Here is a 25,310-nt window from a genome sequence, read left to right on the forward strand (position 1 = left end):
CTTATTTTTGTCCCTTAAAGACTTACTATTCCCCTACATGCTTTCTTCCCCCTCCTCCCATGGCTACTTTATAACAGCAGAACAACAACTCTTTTCTTCTTCAGGGTAAAAATGTCATTTATACTGTGTGAAGGAAACTGCTACTCCTCACAGCTGAATTTTCAGTGACATTTTTAATCTGTAAAGTACTGGTACCTAATGTTTACAGTGAAGGTGTGCCATGGGCAATTTTACAACTTATTTACTATTCTTCTGAGCTAAATGTATGAGGCTTTTAGATATGTAGCAAACAACATACAAGATGCCAATTTGTTTCAAAGAACTGCATTTATTCTAATTACATGCTGAATTACAAAGTAGAGTTTAGCTCCCCACACAGTTTGCCAGGAAGTCTGTGAGGACCCCAGCACACATCTTCCACAAAAGCAACATCAGTCTCCTCATTCTGAGGCCATTTCCCTCAGGTTGGATGGAGAGGATTTGTTCATTTTGGAAAGAGCATGATGCCAAAGACCCCAGAGCTGGGTCCAGAGGCACCTGGACCCAACCTGCTGGCCTCAGCCCTGCTGAGCATCAGAGCTGCTTGGAGAGGATGGTAAAGTAGCAGTGCTGCTGTACCAGGCTGGTGTACACAGTGCCATAACATGGGCTGCAGGTGAACAGATTTCCCTGGGAGGATGCTCAGCATGTATCCCTTCATTCTTGGCAGATTTTACCAGTTTGGTCCAACCACAAACACCTAGGAATCATTGTTTAAAAGCCCATCAAGATCTCATGACTAATCTTTTGCTCTACTGTTTTGAACATGATGTTGGGATGTATTACTAATTAGCTGATCACATGGAAATAAATACATGGTTTATGCTCCTGGGATGTGCAGGGAAATTATCTTAACTGTTTGTCTAAGATTTTATTTCTCATTTGTTTGCACAGCTTCTAGCACAACACTGTAATCACAGCATTGATTGCAAAAGTAAATCTAACAGAAGAAAAAAGCTGTCAATCCTTGGAAATACAGGGACATATTAAATAATATTCCATTTTATAGGTGAAAGTATTCACTTTAGAGAGGTGAATTCTTTTCTCCTTTATTTTTCACCTTTTGGAAAACTGCTTCGTCCATAATCACACTGTGTCTTTCTCAAACATCTGGCAAATGTCTTTTAGGGATGGCCTAAAATTGTAGAACAGAGAAAATACAAATAGCATAATTATGGCTTTATTTTGGTCAGCTCATGAAATTGAAGGATTAGCTGTATGGGCCAACTGTTAGTCAGGGAGGTGGCTCAAGGTCAGAAGGTTATTCTCTTGACTCCAAAGAAGATCTCTGTACTAGAAAGAAGAAAGCTTCAGACAGTAGCAAATTGATGTTTTAGCTTAATCTCTTAAGAAAAGAGAGTTTATGGGATCACTTATGTATACCTACATGTTTTGTCTTATCCCCTTCCTCACAATACCTCTTGAATCCATTTGTCAAATTCAGTGCATTTTGACAGAGATCTGAAGTTCTCCAAGATATTTTGTGCCTTCATGTGTTGAAGCAGTTGACTAAAGGGGGAGACAGTATTTGTTTTCCAGTGAGTGAAAGACTTTATTGGAGGTTTAGATTTGCCAGATAGGGTGAGACATAATGAAGATGCCCATTAAAGGGAGAATTTCTGTCAAAGTTCACCCTAGCGACTCCAGCTGTGAAAGATCCATCAGTAAGAAAACAGGTTTATTTAGTTATAAATTTTACTGTAGAGGAGATGCAGTAGTACAGATAAGAAGTTCATGTGAAATACACAGTAGTGTGTATACAGAGCTGGGTGTAGTTTGCTGTGATCTGGCTCATCCTGTCCTTTGAGCTGACAGAGGCAGCCTCAGAGCAAGAGTGTGCTAACCATCTTAATGAAGAGGTTTGTTTGACCTGATGTCTGCCTTCAAGGTCTTTATTATCTCAAACACAGAATGATATTCTTGTGTTTGATCTACATGGGAAAAGAAGGTAAATGCTCAGAAAACAATTCCAACAAACACTGTGATCAAAGCTCTCTCCATTTCAGTTCAGTGGGGTGCTTTAACCACAGCTTGCTCTGTGGCTTACAGCAGAGGTTTTATCCTGCAGTAGAAAAAAAGGCTGATACTTAAATCAAGAATTATGTGAAAATGGACATATAGGGGTTTTTCCTCTGTTGAAAATTCTGGTGTCCAACAGGGGGAGAGTTTTAATTGAAAAACTGCTTGCTGTCCCTTTTTACTTCTCTCTCTTATGAAGTGTCTCCATAATAATCTCTTTTTTTGTTTGTTACTTTGCTCACTCCCCTTTCCCTTCCCCTGCTTTCTCCAATGCCCTGATCTTCCTGGAACTAACTTTCCTTAGAGGCAACTGCAGTCAGCAGCTAACATAGCTTATCTCCTCTTTCCTGTTTCTTCTGGACACATTCCCATTCTACCATCACATTCCACTTCTTGTGTCTGAAGCAGCCTTGTGGGTCATTCTCATCAGGCAAGCCCTGCACATCTACTCCTCAGTGCGTTCACAGGGATGCTCTGCTCCAGGACCTACAGGGACACAAGGACAGGGCAGGACTCAGACAAACCCCAGCACTGCATAACCTCATGTACTGTGGTGAAATGTGTGCAGGGAGCAGGGAGTGAGACCAGAGGAGGCAGGAAACTCCCCTTCTCTCTGGGAAGAGAGTTGAAGGAGCAGCAGCAGCCACTAGATTTGGCTCAAAACTAGAACTGAGAGTCCTGGATCACTTCCTGCCTCCCCAGCAGCCAAAGTTTTACTCTGATCAATTTTCTTTGTAAGAACATGTTTTTACCTGTCTCACCAACACAGCTTTGATATGTAGTGCACATAAATTTTGTAATAGCATAGAACAGTTTAAAAAAAAAAGAATTTAACTAGAGCTGTCAAATTCAGAGACTTTGATCTTTGAACAAGGCATTCAAAGTTAGATGCCATAAATATCTAAGATAAATATGTGGCTAGCTCATTAGAAGTACAGAGGAACTTAAAGTGCTGTTGAAATCTGAAAATTAAACACAAAACCCAATCAGAACCAATGCCTGTCACTTTGTCAGAAAAAGAAAAAATAGAAAAAAACCCAAAAAACCCGACTAACCCAAACAACCAATAACCCACCACCTAATTTAAACAGATCATCAGACTACAACCTTAAAATATGTATTTACATTTATCACTGCAATCAAATATAAGGAAGGCCATTAAAGTAGTAATAAATAATATATAGGTTCACAGAAAAATGGCATTCATTTACACCTGCTGATCTTGCTATCTGTGATTGTGAAGAAGATAATAGATTTTAAACTTTACCTTACTTACCAGGCATGCAGAAAAGTCCAGGTGTTAATGGAAGAAAATGTGGAAGTAAGTGAATTCTTTCATCTGCTCTCCACACCCTTGAGGCAGTTTTTACTTAAAAAAACCCTCCCTAAATCCCCCTTTAGCTCAGGAAGGGGGATTGCTTGAGACTGTCCCTGAGGGGCTAGTCCCATGATTATCTGAATGACAGATTCCTGGACAATGGGATACATGAATATCCACACTCCCTCCATCCAAGAGAATAAAAAGGTAGGAGAGCTGACAGAATACAGCAATATCTTTTTCATGGGATTATCTCAAAGTTTGCTATCAAAACTATCTTCTTTTCTTTTGAGGGTTTATTGAGGGTTTTGCTGTTGCTCCTTTTCTTTATGCATGGGATTAAGAAGATTTTCTGTCAGTGTCGAAAAAGAATAGATTTGCAGAGACTCTGAAACCCGCCAAACTTGAAGGTGCCACACATAAAGAGAGGCAGAGTTTCCTAAACCCAGGCTGCTATGCTTGGATCAGCATTCCTGCAGGACAAATGCCTGTCCCTGTGTTTTCAAGGGGCACACAGAGAAAAATAAAAATTCTTGACATGGCTTTCAAAGGACTGAAAGAACAGAAGTAGAAAATCATGTTCTCTGTGTGGAGGTGAGCTATCTCTCACCCATTTCAGCTATCTAAGGGCTGGGCATCGGGTTTAAGCCAGCCATGCCAGTACTCTGTAGTTCATGAAGAGGCAGGCACCTATAAAGGACAATTAATCTTCTCAAAGAACAGATGTATGAGGGATGAGGAGGAAGTCTGTCTTTCATCAGAGACTACTGGGGGAGCCCAGATGATGAGCTAAGGCCAGATGCCTAACCTTTAGACAGCTGATGATAAAGGAGATGAATCTGTGACTTTATCAGAAGATGAGAGGTGATTGTACTGCTGTGTGACCTGACAAACAAACTGGTTTCTAAAGAATATGTGCTATCAATTTTTTTAAAATCAAGCTGTAATCTCTCCTGATAAGAAAAACACATCAATATTTGATACTTAATTCACTGGACAGCCTTTGCATGAGTTTCTCCACTAGTTTTGGACACTTACTTTTCTGACAGCAGAACTGGAACATGTCTAGCCACAATTCCTTACAAAAGAGGAGAGAAGAGAGGATCATGAAAGAGACAAGCTTGCTGTTAAAGTATATTACACTCAATAACTGCTGCTTTAAGGATGAGGGTGTTAAGCTGCTGCTCTGATGTGTCAGCTTTTTAAAGTATAGCAGGAATGGAAATAATCATAGGATATGCTGAGTTGGAAGGGACCCATCAGGATCACTGAGTCTAACTCCTGGCCCTGCATGGGACACCCCATGAATCCCACAAGGCGCCTGAGAGCACTGTCCAAATGCTTCTTGAGCTCTGTCAGGCTCTGTCAGGCTGTGACCACTTCCCTGGGGAGCCTGTTCCATGCCCAGCCACCCTCTGGGTGAAAGAACCTTTACCTGATATCCAACCTAAGCCTCTCCTGATTCAGCTTCAGAACACTCCCTCGGGTCCTGTCACTGGTCATGGGAGTGGAGAAAATGGGGTTCACCAGCACTTCATGCAGTCATGGGAATGGATTATTGGGATTGAGGCTCTTGCTGACCTTAGAATACTAATGGCACAAAACAACATACCAAGCACTAGGGGCCTTTCTTCCATAACCCTCATACTGTTTCAAAGCTAGATCTAAGAATCGTAAAATCACAGAATCAATGACTTGGATTGGAAGGGACCATAAAAATCTTATAATCCAACCCCTCTGCTGTGGCAAGGACACATTTCACTAGACAATGTTGCTCAAAGCCCTACTTCCAGGGATGGGGCAACAACAGCTTCTTTGGACAACCTGTTCCAGTGCCTCATCACTCTCACAATAAAGAATTTCTTTCTAATATTTTATATAAACCTACACTCTTTCAGTTTGGAGTCATTCCCCCTTGTTCTTTCACTAAAGACTCTTGTAAATAGTCTCTCCCCATCTTTCTTGCAGGCTTCCTTCAGGTGCTGGAAGGCTACAATAGGCTCACCTTCTCTTTTCCAGGCTGAACAATCCCAATTGTTTTAGCTTTTCCTCACAGGAGATGTTCTCCATCCCTCTACTCATCTTGGTGTCTTGCTCTGGGTTTGCTCCAACAGGTCAATGCTGTTCCTATGCTGAGCATTCTGGAGCTGGATGCTTAAGAAGAATGACACAGGCATCTTGAACTACCTAAGAACTCATTTTCTTGTTCATATAGTCTAAAGATTCTCATACGCAGGCCATTCACACCCTAAACCTCCCAAATTTCACACCTCAGTGCTTTTTCCCTATACAGAACATCATCTTGCAGAACCCTTGTTCTCAGGAGAAGGTTCTGAGCTTTGCATCAACACGAAGTAGAACATGAGTGCTTGCAGCCTTCAGTCAAGTATAACATTTCTCTGGATACAACCCTATGCTCCTGTTTCCATCAGGTAGTTGTAAATAACCCACCTGCCACACAATGGCTTTCAATGTACTTCTTTCTCCCCAAATTTTCTGTTGAAAAACTGCTTTCTGCTGTAGTAAGACACTTCTGATTTCCATTCCAGGGGATCAGGAAGCACTTTTGCATTTAACCTGCAGACAATGAAACCTTTCACTGGGCCAACCTCTTTCCCTATAAATCTTGTCAGTAAAGGAGAGGAACTCACTTGTCAGTATCGAAGCCTTCTACAGCTACTTATGGGTAAATCTGGGCAGGTGTGGTGCAGTTTTGGGTTTCCTCCTGTAGGCCTGCAGCCATATGATTCTTTGCAGAAGACAGACAGAATATTTATAGCTATGCAATTATTGAATAAGCTGCAATGAGTCCTGGGGAAGCCTGCATGTAAAGGAATCCCTGCAGAAAAATATTATTTCATCTTGTTTTCATGTTAGTCCTCTTCATTGATAATCAAAGCAATTATATCTGCAGAAACATCCTGGCTATTCATTTACTTAGGAATGTTTTAATTTTCCTGCCATCAGTGGAGAATGTCAAAACTGTATTAAACCTGTAGATTTGCATTCATCTGCTTGACAAGGTAAATTCAGTTTTTACAGAATATTCCCCATCAAACTTAATTAGCCCCCATGTAAATAACTGAAACAGATACAATCAGCCGTCATAATGAACGTATTTAACTCTATTCTTCCTCCACCTGGGGCAGCAAAGGCTGTTCAGTTCAAAGGACCAGGGATGTGACTTCATAAGACAATAAATCTATTTCTAACACTTTGATACATGATCAAAAATTCTGCAATCCTATGAAGTAAAGCACTGATATAGTTCATGGTTTTGTTTTAATCACTGTGCTGGTCACTTTGCTAATTTAAGCTTGTTCCAAAAAATGTGACTGGCTAATTTAATTCCAGGAGTTCAGCTAGTAGCCCTGCTCCTGCTGTTGGCATCCAAATGGAATTAGCTTCTATATGATTGTATGTGCCTACCTGACCTCAATCATCCTGAAACTCCGCGTGTCACCTACCTGGACTGGACTGGAGGAGCCAGCCAGACTGACATCACTGTGGCAGCTCTGCACAGAGGGGCAGTGAATCTAGCCAAAGAATTTTAATGGACCATTTTGGCTTTTTCTTATAGATGCAGAACATGCAAGGGAAAAAAATTGTTGGTTTGGGTTTTTTTTTCATGAATGTGTATTTCAGGATATGTCTCTCAGAAATTTTGCTTTTAACATTCTGTAACTGGGGGGGGGAAAAGGCTTTTAGAATAAACAACTTCTAGACTAGTAAAACAGATGGTGAAGAATTAGCATTGTAATCACATTACACACTTCTGATATTTTCAGAACATTTCACTTTCACAATTTGCATTTGTTTGCTGGTATTAAAAGTTGGAGATTTGCTCTTTTCATCCTGATCTGTGAAAGGGGCTCCTTCACTTGTTTGTTTATCTTTTTTGAAAAGTCTAAATCTTACAGTTTGAGAAAAACAGCTTCTCCCTCAGCATAACACTCCCTATCGACTTTAAAAGCCTGTCAAACATCTTTCTGTAGATCTGATTTATTGAAGCCATGCCAAAGGTGGACGGCACAACTCCGTGCTTACTTGACCAATTCAAAGGGGGTGTTTATGGGCAGACACTGTGGCCTAGAGGATGTTATCTCTTTCCCACCCCCTGCCAGGATGGAATCTGACACTTCTCACTTCGTTGATGTTTTCTTCTCCCTTGCCCCTGGCTGTGGCTAAGTGATTGTTTATGGCAGATACTTTAAATCATTATCACCTCCTGGGCCTTTGAGCACAGCTACATAATCTGCTGTTGCATCAAGGAAACTCTTCTTTCAGTACAAAACAAGGCCAAATGTTTATCTGGTGAGATGACAGTCAAAGTGTCTCCTCTAATATTTAAAAACAAACAGCAGTGCCCCTGCTCTGTCGCAATGAGCATCTGCTGGCTGAAGCTGAGCAGGATTCCTGACACTCTGCAGTATGTGACAAAGGAGTCCTTGGATGTTTGTTTTTAAAACATTAATAAATACTCAGGAAACTTGGGTAATGGTAGAATGTATCAATAAGCTCCCCAAAATATGGTTTGCTTATGGCACTGCCTTAGCACTTAGAGCCGTGGTTTGCAGTGTGCTGGTGCCATCACACCAAGGAGAGATTTGCTGTAGCCAGCAGTGACTGCAGCAGACAGCTGGCAGGGCAGAAGGAGGTGCTGGGAGCACCAGGAAGGCCATGACCTCTCTGCCCGACTTGGGAAACCAAAGCCTGTTGTTGCTCCCCGGGGGAAGACAGGAGAACGAGGGCTGTGATTAGTGATTACCAGCCAACCATGTCCTGGGCTGCATCCAACCATGCTATTCACCCCCCTCTACTCTGCTCTTGTGAGATCTCACCTGGAACACTGTGTCCAGTGCTGGGGCCCCCAGTACAAAACAGGCATGGAACTGCTGGAGTGAGTACAAAGGAGGCCACAAAGATGCTCTGAGGACTGGAACCTCTCCTGGGAAAACAGGCTGAGAGAATTGCAGTGGTCCAGCCTGGAGAAGGGAAGGAACTTACAGCATTTTGCAGTACCTAGAGGGGCTACAAGAGAGCTGGAGAAGGACTTTTTACAAGGTCATGTAGTGATAGGACAAGGGGTAATTACTTTAAACTGAAAGAGGGTAGGTTTAGATAGATATAATGCAGAAATTCATCATTGTAAGGGTGTTAAGACACTGGCAAGGTTGCCCAAAGTGACTGCCTCATCCCTGGAAGTGTTCAAAGCCAGGCTGGATGGGGCTTTGAGCACCCTGGTACAGAGGAAGGTGTTCCTGCCTATGGCAGAGGATCAGAACAACATGGTCTGTTAGATCCCTTCCAACCCAAATAATTCTGTGAGTAATTTTATTAAAGCAGCCTCTCCCTGAATTCCAGTGACTACAGTTATGACCTTCCAAGCACCCTGGGAAAAAGTGCTCCTTCAGAGTGGTTTCCACAAACATACCCTGGCTCTTGCCTCCTTGATTGTGCCTTTCATCCTCTTAGCTCTCCTCCTCAAGGCAGCAACATTCAGCTTTTTAAGGGGTTAAAGACCTTTGACAGGCCCAGTCAACTGCCATAGCAAAGCTCACAGCTCTCTAAGGGTTTCTAGGAGTTTTCAAGTAGTTTGTTGGCAGAGGGGGGTTCAAAGGAAGCAATGGAAGGATCCCTGTCGGTCGGCTGGTAATAATTATATAGCTCCTCTTACACATTGAGGCCAGGGGTATTTTCTGGGAAGTTTCTATTTGAAAAGGACTTTGAAAATAAAAGTCTCACCTATTGGAAGGACTCAAGTGGGTGCTGAATATTTTCTGAATGGAAATTGGCCCAAATTTCCAAGTCTTAGGAATCTTAGGTCACTTGTTACTAAGTGAATGAGAAAAACACTGTCAAATATTACTGTATAAAACCCTAAAATGAGAGTTTGCTTTAGAATCCACATGGAATTTCGTATTGGAATTGAAGTTTAATGATTTACTTGATAAGGAGCTGGTGTTAGAGTAGGAGTTGATGTATAGGCTTAAATTCTGGTCGAAATTAAGTTCCTCAAGGCTTTTGCACTGACCAGAGCTTTTTGGAGTCTTTTTTTAAGGAAGTGGATGGAGAGAGAGGGGAGGAATAGGGGACAGTGATTAGGAAAGAAATAAGCAGATTTCATGGATATTCCCATTCTTCAAAGGGAAGCTTGCTGTCCAAAAACATTAACATCAACAGAAATGTAACGGGTTTACATTTTTGGTTAACCATACAACACAGCTGTTACCTCACTTCACTGTTCAATATATTGCAGGTTTAGTGCATGAAATCACTCTAACGTGCAAACTAATCCAAAACATGGTAGCAGGAATAAATACAGCTAAATAAAGAAGTCCTGGTTGTGGCTTTGAAAGATTCCTACTGTTGCACTGCATTGAAAATGTCCAGAGTTGTCAGCACAGGCAAGGCTGACTCTCAGCATGGGTGCCTAGGAAATGTTTTAAACAGCTAAAGTATCTGCAGTTACAGTTTGAGCCAGAGACACAGTAGTTGTTTTGTCCTTTCTGTTATATTACCCCTTTCACAGTAATTGCCTGACAAAGGCAGTGGTGGGGAACAGCATAGGAGCATTTTTGTTGACTTTGCCTCTGTGAGCATGAATTAAAGGAAAATCTCTCTGTGCATAGGAGCAGTTAAAAGGTAGCATTGTTTTCTAGCTTGGGATATCAAGGACCAGACATGGACTATAATGACCTAATGAGATTTACATTTTCAACACTGAAAGAGAGCTTGAGTCTGGCCCTTTCCTTATTCTTTTGGCTTTGCATTTAATAGCCATATTGAATATATTACCTTTGCACTCACGTCTTTCAGTCAAAGTATTCCTGATGTTGTAGTTACATCTCCAAAACCTAACTCGGCAAGCTAAGCCTGAAAGGACATTCAATCACCCAGATCCAGAACTTTGTAAATTGGACCTGAGCAATTACATTTTTTTCTCCTTTCAGCTGACTGATTTATTCCTGGATAGATTTCATTCTCCTTGCTGAGCCTAAACTTCCTAAGCATTACTCTCCGCATTTATTTCTCATGCTTTATAAATAAACTGTTCTTTACCTTATTGCAGTCTCTGATACAACCTCACATCAGTCTTCTTGCCCTATTTTTTCTTTTTTCTTTTTGTTTAATCTGATCATTATTTACCAAGCTTTGCCTTCTCCTTCTGCTGCCTCAAAATCTTACATAGTCCATTCCTTTTCATCTTGCTTTACTTACCTCTCCCTTTTATGACCTTAGGATACAAATTACTTCCTTCAAAATGGATCACTCATACTTACTCTTTTACCTCAGCAATTCCAGACTGGATAGTCAGTTTGGAGTTATTTGTCTAATATCCCCCTTTTGAAGTTTTAATGCCAGTTTGAACTGCAATGTGTACTAATTTCTCCTAGTATCACTTCTGCTCATTTTTCTCCAAAGCTGGAGAAGCTTCACTTCTCCATGTTCACATTCTTGAAGTAATTTCAGTTTGCCTTCTCCTTGCCTCCCATGCTTTCAGTCTTGCAGTAAGTTTTATCTTCTTGTCCAATATTGTCAAACTCCTCTCTCTTCAAACTTTTCTTCTGTGGTTAATCAGCCCCACATCTCTGCTATACCTTGCTTCAATTAATGTAGGCTTTAGCTTATCAGATTTTTTATGAAGGTGTGAAAACTGTATTTGTCCATAACTTGCTTACGATGTCTTCCTGGGGAATCAAAATATGTGAAATATTTTATTTTAATAGTGAAAAACTATTAGTGTTTCAGTCACTGTCAGGTTCTTGTCCAATTCATTTTTTAATTCCAATGTCTGAACAAAAAGCTTTAGAGAATGGCCTGATAGTAATTTTTTAACACTTTTCTTACCCCTATGATTTTTTTTCTCTGGGTATTAAAAGTATATGAAAAAGGCTGATTCCACACTGAGGAGAGGTGATGTTACATGTTCTTTGACGTATAAGCCAGTGTTATGTGGGACTTAAAACATCCTGAGTCAAATATTAAATCCTTGAAACGGAACAAGATATTTAGAACATTATTTTTTACCACCAACTCCAGTTGGAGAACTTTCTTAAATAAACTCCTCAGTCTATGATTCTTTAATGTTAATATCACCTATGAAACCTTTTCTACTCTTCAAAATACTGCAGTGCTCAAATGCAAGAAGTAAGGATCTGGAAATCCAAGCTATTAGATTAAACAATTATTTATTTTCCTCAGTTCAATATTCCTCAGTATGACAGAGAGAATTTTCACTGTAAATTATATTTCAGATTACCCTGACCAATGAATTATAGGGAACCACTTGCTCTAGGGATATCAAAATTAATTAATGCAAAAGGATTATGATTTTCATAACTTTCTTTTCTAAATCTGGCCATATTTTTGAAGTGACCAGAACACACTGCATATAGTGATTAATTTTTGAAACTCACACAGCTAATTCCATCTACTGTGACTGAGAAACAACCTGACTTTGGTGGCATTTTTTTTTTTTTTTTTTGTACATACCCTGATCTATGTAAATCTAGAACCAGAGGAAGAATACTGAATGGCATTATTGGAATTTTTATCCTGCTGTTGGAGATCTAGAAGAGATTTGTTTGTATGTTTGGTTTGGTTTATTTCCCTTCTTAAGTAACATTGTTTAACTGTAATAAGGGGGAAAGGGGGCAGGGGGAGGACAAATAGAAGAAAGAAATAAACCCACATTTGAAGATTATGAACACAAAGATATTATGAATATAAATTCTGTTTCCAGCATGAAATAATCTACGCACAAACCATGAAACCCTATAATTAACAAGAAGGATTTACAGAAATGTATCCTCATTGGAATTTGGACTCTAATATGGCCAATAGTTGAGTGCTTTTATTTCATGAAGAAGGGAGTTCTGCTGTACTCAAACTCTTATTTGAAATATGAACTCTTGTGAGTAGAAGGAAAGGGTTATCCTTTCAATTCTACCTTCTAGCTTGATGAGTATTTCTTTTCCACTGACTGTAGTCACAGCTACCTGTTAAAAGGCTTTAATACACACTGCAATGGAAAGGAACATCAGTGATGCATCTCTGGGGAACACCATTCATACTGTCTTAGATCATAACCCAAAATGAGCTGTTGATCTCACCAGTTCTCATTTGTTTGCAGTATAAAACCACCACATGGTTTGGCAAAAAAATTCCCTGTCCAGGGAAAGCTGTGGCTTTTGAAGGGTGTAGCAGGTTTAGTATATAATTGAACACAGGGAATACACAAATGGCAGTGTTGTTTAATCACTGAACTAATTTACACATGGAAGAAATATGTTACTTGTGTTTTCTACCACCAGATACCTTCCTGGCTTGATTATTTTTTCATTCTCTTTAAATTCTGTGATCCTTTCTAATGAAGGGTTTCTTATTCCCAATCAGCATTGTGGACACAGTCTAGTCAGAGTATCTATGAGTTCATTGTCTAGATGTTTGCATCATTTAGTAATAAACACAGCTGACACTGTTTTAGCTGATCAAGTCAAATTAAACCTTCCTTTCTCAGCAAACAAACCTGACCTGAAAGACAATAACACCTTGGTCTATTGCGTGGCCTCTCATTATTTTCTGAAATTAATGTTAAATGAATAGGATGTTGAAAAAGGTTGCTTTGGCTTTTGTGCACATGAAACTTGATTCTGCCCTGCACTGTTGCATGGTAATTAACTCTTCACTATTGGAAGTCAACACACAATTACATCTTCTATGTCAGTGCTCAGATTTTGAGGAGGAAGTATTCAATTAGCATTGTCAAATAAAAATGTAGACATTTTCTATAGAGAAGGAACCTTTTGTTGATTTAGAGTCAAGGAGTGTCAAAGGCACAGCAGGAAATTGCCATTAGCCAATCTGGACTTTCTCAACATGCAGCTCTACATCCCATAATCATCAGCTTCTGAAGGAGAGCAATTTAGGTAGCAAGTCAATCACATCTGTAACTTTGGCCAACCCATCTATGGCATGCATCCACAGATGGGATGAAGATTGCTTACACATTCCAGCTCCTGGACCTACTGCTTGACTCTTTTCTTTATCAGATGTGCCAAACACCATTGGGAGGCTGTTGTTATTTTGGAGGCAAGAGATTACTGGCTTATCTTTAAAGTTAAACCAGCTGCTTCATTTTATACACCCTATATTGAAAATATTCAAGGTTGCATTTGGTAATTGATATTTATTGCCATGTTCAGGAGATGAATTTGTTGAAAATTTGGATTAATATTCAAATGGAAGACTGAGTCATATGGAATGTTTTTAAGCAAATTTAGAAAGATGTGCTGAGTATGAGCCCACAATTCATTTCCAAAAACAGTCGGTATTGGAGCCATGTGTCGTGTTTATCCCATTTTTTCCACCACACAACTAATGCTCTGTGCTATGCACGCAATGATTGTGAAGCCATAAGCTCTGACTGACATTGTGCAGCAGCTGTACCATGGGGGAGGAATGGACTTCCAAATGTCCTGCTCACTCAGATGTATGGAAATTTAGCTCACAGATGTCTACCTCATAGAAAAATCTTACAGAACTTAATGGAATGAAAATTTTAGATTATGGTGATGAGGGTAGGCTGTGCCCTTATTTATTAGAAACTGCAGCTATTTTGGTTTTCACTAAAAAATGATTAGACTCAAAAAGTGCAATAAAGACTCGCTTGGTTTCTCTTGGAGATTCAGGTTAGTTGCAAACTCAAAGAAGAGAATTAAATTAATTAGTTAAACACAGGCTGATATAAAGTATCTTCCCATGCTCACTTTTTCTTTCATTTTCCTTTGTATGTATGTGAAATGATTCAGCTCAGGTATAATTTCTGTAATTTTTAAATTGAATTGAATGATTGGAGTAAATAGTACAAATAGTAAATACTTTGGTTAAAAATGTACCTTACATGGAGGGGGAACTTTGATGAAAGTGAATAGATAAGTATGGGTAACAAGAAAAATCATGAGGTAAATGTTAACTTAAAACAGCGGCCTTTGTGTATTTATTGCCTAAAGAAGGCACATTGGGAGATAAAGTTAAATATTCCTTTAGGCTGTATGCTCCATGCAATCAAATGTCTTAGAGGGGCTCAGCAAGACTTGCCAAATAAATGTGCTGATCTTAACCTGACTTGCTGTTTTTTTAACATGAATTTTCCTTTACATTGGTTAGAATAACTGCTGAATCCAGAGCCAGGCTAATTTTGGCAAGAAATTCCAGAAATGCTGAAAGGACTAATATATACAGTGATAGAATCATAACTCAGCTGACAGATGGAACCAATTCTGTTATGCTGGTCTGTCCTTGTCCATTACCAAATCATCCCTGGCTCAAAAAAAGTAATTCAAATCAGGGAATACTTTTCAATTTGCACATAACACAAGACCATGTGTTCTTACCTTGAATAGCAATGAAAATTGAGTTTAAATGTTTGGAAGTTGCTGTCGAGTTTTAAGTTAGGTTCAGCCTACTCCTGGCAATGCAGTTGCAAATCCATGATGACAGAATAACTGATGGTATGTCACACCACTGATGAGATAATGTCATTACTGACCTACATTTTAATAACACAGCAAACACCATGATTACTTCTCTACTGGTGACCTAATCTCCCACTTCTGAAAGAGTAATAAATATCTTGCCTTAGAGGATAAAACACACACAAAAGTAAACCATTTTAAAGAAAGTTGAAGCCATAGTCTCCAAGTTTTATGTTATGCAACCTTTTGTTATGGTATGGACAGTCATCAGTTTTCCTAATTGACAGAAATATAGCTATGTTTGCAGTACAGCAGAAAACTGGTTATTTGATTTTTATAACCTTAAGAGAAGATTTTACTAAATATTAAGTGGGTGTAACCTCCTTTGCAGATGAGATCAGAATACTAATAGAGATGTATTAGTATACTTAAAAAGACACAAAATTGAAAAGTCTGCTCTGTGGGAAAATACAGTCATTCAGGAGAAATCTTATTCTAGACCTGAAGAAAAACCAGAAAGTCTGAAATTTCTCCTGGAAAACAAAATTCCTAAAAATTTTACCAAAGATTCTGGCATTGGAGGTTCAGCTGCTACCCTGACTCTCAGGAAGACCCTGATAGTGCTGAAGGATGTAAGATTTGGTAGCATGGGGAAGAAAGATTTCCCAGTGTCTGCATAAGAAACAAAATATTAAGACAGCCAGAGGGCTCTCCCACAGTCACAGATCTGTGACAGACCTGGAGAGCTCTCCATCTATCTGCACAGCAAGGTAGTTACAGAGTATAAGGTCTTGTGAACCCAAGAAATGACTGAGCAAGTTGTCTTAGGACCATGAAAATATTCTACTGGTAAATTATCAGGCAAGTGGGATACACTTGTGATCACATTTTAGGTCATCCATCCTTCTCATCCAAGTCCCCTATTCACCACAGGGAAAACTATATAGAGATAGATTAATATTACATAAACAAAGATTCATAGAAATTTGTATGATCTTCTGGAAAGAAAAAGTCTCTGCAGGAATCCAGATGGAAAAGTTCTACTGAAAGTTTTCTTTTTCAGACCTTTTCTCTTCTTTTGTTTGCTTGATTCTTCTCAGCTGAGAACAAACCATTAGAACTAAAGATATGAATTGTTACTTTTTCTCTCTGCTGATAAAAATAAGTAAAATTTGTTGACTTTAGTATCACGTGGAATGTATATGAAAGCAGACATGAGAAAAATAATTCAAAGGCTTCTTGCTTGCTCAGGTGCTATTAAGTAGGGCTTGAGAATTAGAATGTGGCAGTGCTTTTCATGGTGATTTTTACAATGTGTGTGTAAAGGATGATAAATGTTTTTCTGGCTATTTGCAGTAATGAGTTGAAGATCTCTACACGTGATAAAGTTCACCTCTCTATCGTGTGACTAAGTAGTGCCATACATTTTTTGTTTGTTTGTTTGTTTTAATTTATAAAAATTAGAATTTTCATCAGGGACAAGTAAGTATCCAGAGAGTGCAATTATCACTACAACTGACTGAATGCTTTATCTATATTGTTTGTGGATTAGGAAACTGAATTAACTACTGGCTCACTCTGATCTAGTCTGGATTTTCTTCTCCTGGAGAAAAGGAAACATTTTTTTTCTGAAAACCACTGTACAAGCAAAAATATTTTTCAGGTCACTTTAGAGCTTTGTCCTATTATTAACAGAATTATGAAGAAAAGGTAATACATATAGGACGAGGAGCCAAAGTTAGAAGACCAGAGGTAAAGCTTTAGTGGAGATGGTAACAGATCTGTCATTCTTGGCTCTGCTGGGTAATTTCATTACTGAGAAATTAACACCTCCTGAAGTTTAGCCTGAAAATACATGTTAAAAAAACCCCTAAATATACTGCAGCCTCAGTGTGAGTTTTGGCATTATGAGTTCTATTACTGAATACTTTTTTAAAATAATATATTTTATTTTTTATTAGATCTTCAGAATTTCAGACCATGAGACATTCCACTCAAACCAACGGAAAATATGTCACCAGCTGGCTCTTTGTATTTGTTATACCCCAGTTAAAAATGCTATTCTCTTCAATGACACAATGCCCCAAAGCATGAAAAGAGTTTCCTTCCCCAGATTCTTGGTGCAAGCTGCAAGAATATAATTAGATCTTGTTCATGTAAGCTTGAAGATGAAAAATTTTGTGTTCAGAGCTTTGTTGTTTTTAAGAGAGGTACAAGTCATGAAGTGTGTCCTTCAGAACTTGAAAATTGTCTAGAAAATGGTTAAGAATACCAGTCAAACCTCCTAACAGGCTTGTTAAAATTGATTCAGGTGAAGACTGCTTCCACAAGTAGTCTGAATTCCTGCCTGAATCTGATCACTCCAAAATTGCTTGAGAAGAATTAGCAGTAAGGAATAACACATGTAATTTTTTTGCTGGCATTAAGCAAGATGAGTGCAAGATATTTGCAAGATATCAAGAAGGGTGGAGTAACAGGGTGGGAATAAATAAAAAAGAATAAACCTTTCATGAAGTTTCTCCGTAAGATTAAAATACAGAATATTTGTTGTACTAGGCTATTAGCAAAATTCATTGTATGATTTTACTGATCCCTTAGGAAGAGTTTATTACCATCACTTTTTAATAGAGATGCCAGTGATGGATGAAAAAGTTAGTGATGGATAAAAAGATAAAATTACTCTTCTTTTATGTGAACTTAGTGTTTTGTCACATTGGTTGTTGGAAATGATGGTTTCTATGTTAGTTATAGCTATAGTTTTGATTCAGATTTTCATAAGCAATTAAACCTGAAATTAAACCACTTCAGTTTAGATTCACAAAGGGCTAGATGTGACCTTATTATGAAGAAAAAATTCAATAGCATTCAGTTTCATTACCTGTGTTACCCTCTTTTCCCTCCAAGGCTGAGTCCTCCCATCCTTCCATAGAGTCAATGTATTTGTAGGTGTGGTAAAATTCTTAAGAGTGGGACCATATTCAGTTTTATTTCAAATTAGGAAGTGTTAATTGTGAACCTGAAAAATAATCTTTGTATACCAGTAAGATTCCATGACATATTTCCATAATAAACCTGAAGACAGCTTATCCTCTCTGATAGCAGCTGTAGAGAACACAACAGTTTTAAATTCTAACTCAGTCCATGGTTTGCTGATGAAGGAAGTTGGAAAAAAGAGAAAGGATTTGGCTTTACACTTGGAGCAAATGTGAATTTTCTTGTGGATTTCAGTGTCCAACCATAAGGGATTTTCTTCAGTAAATCCAAGGGACAGCTGCCTATAGAAACCCTGACCTGACTCAAGAGCTCTTCTGACATTACTGGTATGTGCTGACAGCTCTCTGCCTGTGATCCATTTTACCCAAACATGCTTTCCCTGAATGTGCATCCGACACCAGGACCTGCTCCATTCAGCCTTTGCTAAATATATTAAAGTTGTTAAATTCTGTTCACCAAAGGCACTCTGGGAAGGGCTCAGGTCAGGGAGAGCTCTTTGGGAGTCAGTTGAATGTCGGTTGAGTGCCCATTGTCAGCGAGGCCGTGATTGGTTGGGGAGGTGTGAGAGCCATAGGAACAGAGAGCTGATTGGATGCAAGGGACACGTGACCAACCACACTGCAGCTGCAGCAGCCAATGAGTGCTTTTCTTGGGGAGGTTTCAGTGAAGTTCTGTTAAGGTTCTGTTAAGTTCTGTTTGGTTTCAAGTATAAAAAGACCTGGTTTGCTACAGTAAATCTTGGGATGTATGAGGAGGCCTGTGTGCCTTTGTTCCCCATTGCTATGCTTGCTCCATTCAGTCTGCAGCAGTTCCACAGTAAAGATGTTGTTAAATTGGTCACACCTCTTGACAACACTTCCACGTTAACATTTTTGTATGTTCAAATATATTTGTCAGCTTCCTAAGGAGTGCAATGTCCGTAACAAAGGGGACAAGACTTTCATGCAAAAAATGAGAGACCTTGAACTGCAGTGGCATGAACATCTCTGGTGCAATACCAGTGTCATGGGCCTGAAAAACACACTGGTACTGATACCAACAGGCTTAGGAAACACACAGAGCACGGTGAGGCATTCCCAAAGAAGGAAAACTGACAGTGCAAAGGAGAATTAATACCAACCAGGTGGACTTGCTTAGTTACTTCATTAGGGCTGCCTCCTGTTTTCAAGGCCTAAAAGAACAGCTTGGCAACAGAAAAACATCCAGATTGTTTACCTAAGCTTGCTCTTACTGATCATTGCTTTCAATTTCCATCCTAGCGTTACTGCATACTACCCAACAGTTAAAATCAGCACCTGAGTTACACAATAGTGTTTCAGTGGCAACACTGAATGTGTGCGTTCCTGCCTTCCCCTCCCTCAGCATGCCCCTCACACACACAGCATGTTTGCACTTGCATCAAAACTCACATCCAGACCCGCAGTTTAACCAACTGCAATAATGCTGGCCCTGGGTGGATTGTGCAGCAAGAAGCCATGGAGGCCGTGCTTCTCCCCAGCTCGAAGCATTGCTCCAGAGGCCACACAAGCTGTGTAGCCAGGCTGTAAGGCTCAGTGACACACAGATACCGAGTGCCTGCCACCGAGAGCACGTGGAGGGGCTGATGAGCACTGGAGCTGGGGCAAGGGAAAGGGAAGTCTCTGCACCTGGGGGTGGAGGAGAGGGAAAAAAGTGGGTGGGTGTGTTTGTGGGGAGACGAGCATGGAGGGCCTTCTCCTCCGTCCACAAGCAAGGCCAAAGGGGCTGTGGTGGGGGCAGTGCCTGCCCAGCAAAGGAGGCAAAAGGCAGTGACCTCAGTGAACACCGTTCCCTTTCAGTGGAACAGCAAGTTCTGCTGTTGGCAGTGATCCTCCTTTGGGAGGTTCCCGCTTGCTCTCCCCACAGGGAACTACTTGTTCCTGTCCCCACAGCAGGCTTCTCTCTCTGACATAGGCCACAGCAGCTTTCTTTTCCATGCTCTGAGGAAATGAGGAGGACTTTCATGATGACAGTGGGAGGGCTGATTAATTAATATTTTAGCTATTTTGACCATCATAACTTCTGGTGGAATTCAAGAGGCAAAATTTATAGTCCTACAGTGCTACAGAAGTGGAATACCAAGACCTGACTGCTGCACACAATCACTATTTGAGTCACTTAATAATTTTTTCAGGTAGCTGCACTGGATTGACATTCTTTAAGAAACGGTGAGTTAAATAAAAAGAACACATTTCAGGCAATTTGAGAAACTTTTCTCCTTTTATTTTTTCTTCACACACATATATATGTATATATTACTGAAAGGCAACTGTTGTTCTGAAAACTCAGCTTCTGAGCTTGCTGGCATGGTTTTCTGAAGACTTTCCCAGGACAGTAACTGTGAACATAGAGATGTGTACATTCTTTCTAATACACATCTTTTAATGGACATTTTTCAAGGCCAGTGCGGTTGGGAAGGCGTTATCCTGACTATCCAGTCCCTGGCCGTGGAAACCTTTAAGTCCTGGGAGAAGAAATAAACTCTCTCTTCCTTTCAGCACACCTTGAGCTGTGTTCGTGTGACCTATTCATCTCCAGCAGCAACAGGGCAACTATACCAGGGAGGTTCAATTGCCTAAACTAACTGTAACTGGAACATCATTTTACACAAACAATCCTAAAAGGCCTCTTGAGGCAATGCTAATGAACACAATTCCTGCTATGAAAACTTGGACTACCTGTTCTCCTATGGTAAAGTGAGGTAAAACTATTATCTACTCTGAGGTAAAAGTATTATCTATTTACATATACTGAGATAAACTACATCTTTACAAAAGCATTGAAAATACAGGTTACTAAATAAATACAATAATTCCCTAACAGGCTATGTTTTTCAGTCTTCAAGGTGTGCCAGGCAACCTCTGTCGGGTTCAGTGTCTTCCATGAGGACGTGTAGGTGGAGCCAGTTTCTGCCTTGTAGACATTGCAACAGCCTTAGCAACATTGCAACAGCATCATTGTAACCGGAAAGTGAAGGGCAAGGCAACTCAGAGATGTGAGTCTGCACAAGGAATCCATGTGCTGCAGCATCTTCCTTCCGCAGGAGCAGGAAAGCAGCTTCAGGATTGCCAGTGACAAATGCAACAACTGTGCAGTGTTCACGTGGCTGCCATCGGGTGTGAGCCCCCCCAGCACAGCTCTGTGCAATGAACTGCTCTCAGTGGCTGGAGAGCAGCATCCAGAGGCGAAATCGCAGCTGACCATAAGCTTGCATCGCCTCTCTGTGGGCAGCTGGATCTCGGGCCAGGTGCTCAAAGAGGTTGAGCGGCTCAACCCCTTGCAGTGCTGGTGGCAAGCTGATCTCTGCAGGAAGCCTCTCATTGCCAAGCACAAAGTGCTCCAGGCGTTTCAACTGCAGGCAGCAGTGCAGGTATGCCATGATGTCCCACAGCCTCCGTGCAAATTCCCTCCTGCTCCAGCGGGACAGTGGTACAATGGTCAGCACGTGCATGACCACGGTCTTCCAGGTAGAGCTGGAAAAACCTGTGCCCCTCAGGATGCAGGTGAAGACCTGCAGGCATTTCAGGTGCAAATTCTCACATGGCACCTGCCTGGCAATGTGACGGAAGAATTTCACCTCTGCCACAGTGTATGTCTCAGGCCATGCTGTGCGTGCAATGAAGTTGGCCTCAGCAAGCTGGCTGCTCACAGAGATGGTGGAGCTGCCTTTCTGGGCCTCTGTGGGCTGGCTGACCACAAAGATGTCAGAGTCCCCTTGGCGCACCCCAAAGAGCATCTCCACCTTCACGCTCTTCTTGCCTTTGCTCAGCCGGAATTGGCAGGACCGGCTGCAGGGCTGAAACACCAAGTGCCAGGAGTATGCCTGAGGCACATGCAGCCACGAGGACCTCACCAACTGGCGGAACCAGCGGGAGGTTTTCTCCACGTCCAGGTAGGAGCCGGTGCAGAGTGTCTCTAGGAGGCTGCGTTTCCGCTTCCGCCGCAGCTCCTCCTGCGAGTGGTGCACGAAGCACAAGAGCTGCTTGCCCAGCTGCTCCCTCTTGCACGTGCACACCAGCTCCACACGGACGCTGAAGGTCCTTGCTGCCACCTGCCCTGCGCTGTTAAGCTCTGGGTGGAAGGCATGCCCTGGCGGGGGATTCAGCGGGATCAGAACCCGGTACACCCCATCCCACTCACGGGGACTCCAACCCTCAAAGGCACTGCCCACCCCAATGGCTTCTTGAGGCACTGGGTAGAAAGTATTGCTCACGCAGTCCACAAAGACACGTGTGAAGCTTTCCATCAGCTCAGCTGTCACTGAGCGACCTCTCTCCAGGTCCTCCACCGGCCACTCTATGTGATCCACTAAAAGGATGCCTTGCTTATTCCCAGCATCTCGGCCGTCTTCTCTGTCTTCAATTCCACCCCTGCCGCTTTCTTCCTTGCCACCATCACTGCCTTCTTTTTCACTGGCAGCCACATTACCTTGTTCGTCTTCTTTTCTATCCTTGTTCTTGTTTCCCTCCACATTTACACCACCCTGTTCTTCATCCTTGCTTCGATCATCGTCATCTTCTTTTTCAATTTCCTTATTTTCTTCCTCAGTTGCAGGAAAACCACTATTGTCAACTTCCTTCCCACAATCAATTCCAATGCTATCCTCCTGCCCAGTCCAATCACTGCTTCTCTGTTCACTGGCATCACTGCTTTCCTGCACTTGCACATCCGTGTATTCTTCCTTTCCATCTACATTGTCTTCACCTTCATTTACATCTCTGTTGCCTGCCTTCATATTTCCACCATTGTTTTTTTCTTCATTTCCATCTCCTTCTTCCTTTCCAGCATCCTTGTCTTGCTCCACCTGCACATCCTTGTTTGCTCCTCCATTTGCTTCATCTAGGCCTTCTGCATTTCCAGCAACATTGCCAGGTTCTTCATTTCCTTCTGCAGTATTGTCTCCTGGCACATTCTCATCACTCAGTCTTTCATCTTTCTTTAAGTCACGGCCATTGTCACTCTTAACATCAGTGTCTTCCTTCCCCTTCACCTCATCATTGCCTTCAATGGCATCATCATCGTCTCCCTCATTGGAAGCCACAGGACTGCCTTCTCTGTCATTTCCACTGCTGCTGTTGTCTGCCTCCACAGTCACATCAATGTTTTCCTCGCCTTCCCTTGAATCAAAACCGTCTCCCTCCTGTTCTTTTCCTCTCTCATCTCTCAAGGTCTTGCAGGAGCTCTGGTCCTTGCCACTTCTGCTGGCTTCACGGCTCCTTCTGCTGCAGCTAAACCACAGGCCCAAGAGGAGTAGGACTCCAGCAAGCACCCAGAATGGCCACTGCTGCAGAGCACCAAAGAGCACGGCTCCCCAGCCCTCGTCCTGCTGCTCCGGGGGCCCCTGCTCCAGCTCCTGCAGCAGCCGAGCCATCTCGCGGTCCAGCAGCTCCTGCCGCTCCTGCATTCGCCGGTGCGTGGCCTCATCCAGCCCATCCCCAGCTGGCTGCGGGTACTGGATCAGGCTTTGCACGAGCACGAAGAGCAATGGTAATAAAGCCATGGTCTGCAGGAGGACACACAGAAGCTGTTCAGTGGGACCAGAATGGAGACAGACAGTGGGGGGCAGGAGCCGCAGGGATGTGGCGGCAGGAAGGAGAGGGCCCCGGCAGCTGGCAGGTGGCAAGGCCTGCATCGCTGTCCCCGCAAGCGCCAGGCCCCGAGCAAGGCGCTCCCACCAGGGGCTGGGCCCTGGATGCAGGGACAGAACTCATGCCCTGGGTGTCAGCGCTTCTGCCCCAGCCCAGCCCTCCTCCAGCCCTGTCCCCACTGCGTGTGCACTCACCGCTTGCCCAGGCTCTACTGGGGCAGCGGGGCTCACTGGGGCCTTTTACAGCTGTCCCCATTGTGACACGGCCCCTGTGCTGTCACAGAACCCAGAGCGCATCACAGGCCAGCCCCACCCGCCATCCCCAGCCCGGCTCAGGGAACTCAACTTTGAAGCCCTGGGCACCCAAAGCCCCAACAGACACCAAGTGCAGACCCATCACTCAGGAACTTTGTGTTGTAAATGAGGCTTGGACGTTTTGGTGAAAATACAAGTCAACTCATTTATTAAACAAAAGAGAAACATCAGGAGAAGGCAGGAGCCCAGGATAAGCCCAAGCCCCTCTCAGCAAATTGGACAAACAGCCATACAAGTACACCAGGTGCCCCTTTGGACATCGAATTCTGCAGGAAGGCCCCAAGTGAAGTCTCACGGCCACCTTTATAGGCCTCCTCTTTCCAGGATTGGTCCGTTTACAATCCCCTCTCTGATTGGCCCATTTCCAGAACTCTCATTGGTCCTCAGTGCACTCTAGACCAATCATTTCTCCAGGCTGTCAAATGATTGGTCACCTCTTCCACCAATGGTTATCTGCGATACAGATGTCACTCCTCGGAGGTCATGTTCTGGAGTGTTCTCTTGGCTTGCTCAGTCCTCGATACTGCTGAGCAGTACCCTGTCAGCCCTGAGCCACCCTGAGTCACCCCTGGTTCCACACCCACACCCACCACCGGATTTTACCCATTTCCCTAATAGAACCACAAAGACCTGAACTTCCTAACAACAAATACTAACCATTATTTAAAAACATATATTAAATAACAATTAACTTATAACCTAACAATGAATTAACAATTAACACATAATCAACTTGTTACAACTACTGATCTACTTATAACACTGGGAACCCCTGAGCTTCACTTTACAAAGCAGACACAAGTGCCCTTCTACACAACCCTTGTCAAATATAAATTTGGGTGGGATGACTCATGGATGTTCTCAGTATACAGGTATAAGCTTTTATTTATTATTCAAGGGGGAACTTTTTTACTATTAATATTAATATTTATTACTGTAGTGGTGCATCTCTCCTCCCCTGCTCCTTTCCAGGCTGCAGTGTGATCTGAGAAATACTTTTTAGGCCTTGGCCTTGATACATCACCTGGGATCAGCTCTTTCTTTTTTTTGGGCAATCTCAAGCACACTCATTCGTGACAAGTACTTTGGGGGCAGTATGTCATATTAGCTAACATTTATTTACTGATTTAGTGAGAAATAAAGAAATCCATATTGCTTGAATGATGCACAGGAAGTTGTGACATCATCCAGTCTTAAAGCTACACTTCTTTTACACCAGCACGGTCCTGCCTCACAGATCTTTTGTGGAAACAAAGATGTCAGGGTTTCTCTCCTGAATTAGGAACACTTCCAAAGATCTGTTTATTGACTGACAAAAGATCACATATGACCAACTTATGGTTTGCACAGCAGCATAAAAACCTTCAGGCCCATACAAACTACTTCTTGCACTCGAGATGGCTGATCAATAGCCTGGCTGAAAAATGGGCTTCTGTAGTCATGAAATACAAGTTTAAAATGGAAAAAGAAAAGTCCTCAAAACACAGAACTTCTGAAGCTTAGCTCATTCCACTCTAATGTGCTCTCCCCCAACACATAA

General features: G+C 41.9%; 1 protein-coding gene and 1 long non-coding RNA gene across 3 annotated transcripts; both read right to left on the reverse strand.

Annotated features, from left to right (window-relative positions):
* Positions 1-308: 308 nt before the first annotated feature.
* Positions 309-18,378, reverse strand: LOC111923089 (uncharacterized). The gene is made up of 4 exons (XR_015286089.1): positions 17,735-18,378; positions 14,776-14,930; positions 10,660-11,067; positions 309-2,544 (listed from the first exon to the last, which is right to left on the reverse strand). It is a non-coding gene; the product is annotated as an uncharacterized LOC111923089 (long non-coding RNA).
* Positions 18,379-20,069: 1,691 nt separating this feature from the next.
* LOC147653419 (uncharacterized) lies at positions 20,070-23,731 on the reverse strand. 2 transcript variants are annotated; one of them, XM_086886602.1, is made up of 2 exons: positions 23,651-23,731; positions 20,070-23,371 (listed from the first exon to the last, which is right to left on the reverse strand). In XM_086886602.1, the coding sequence occupies exon 2, from the start codon at positions 23,366-23,368 to the stop codon at positions 21,026-21,028; it is 2,343 nt and encodes a 780-aa protein (XP_086742728.1). In that variant the 5' UTR covers positions 23,369-23,371; positions 23,651-23,731; the 3' UTR covers positions 20,070-21,025. The 2 variants fall into 2 exon arrangements, with proteins under 2 accessions (XP_086742728.1, XP_086742727.1); XM_086886601.1 differs by lacking the exon at positions 23,651-23,731 and having other exon boundaries at positions 20,070-23,515.
* Positions 23,732-25,310: the final 1,579 nt, after the last annotated feature.

Source organism: Cyanistes caeruleus, chromosome 4 (genome assembly GCF_971803275.1).
Source record: "Cyanistes caeruleus chromosome 4, bCyaCae1.hap1.1, whole genome shotgun sequence".
In the NCBI taxonomy this organism is placed as follows: Eukaryota; Metazoa; Chordata; class Aves; order Passeriformes; family Paridae; genus Cyanistes; species Cyanistes caeruleus.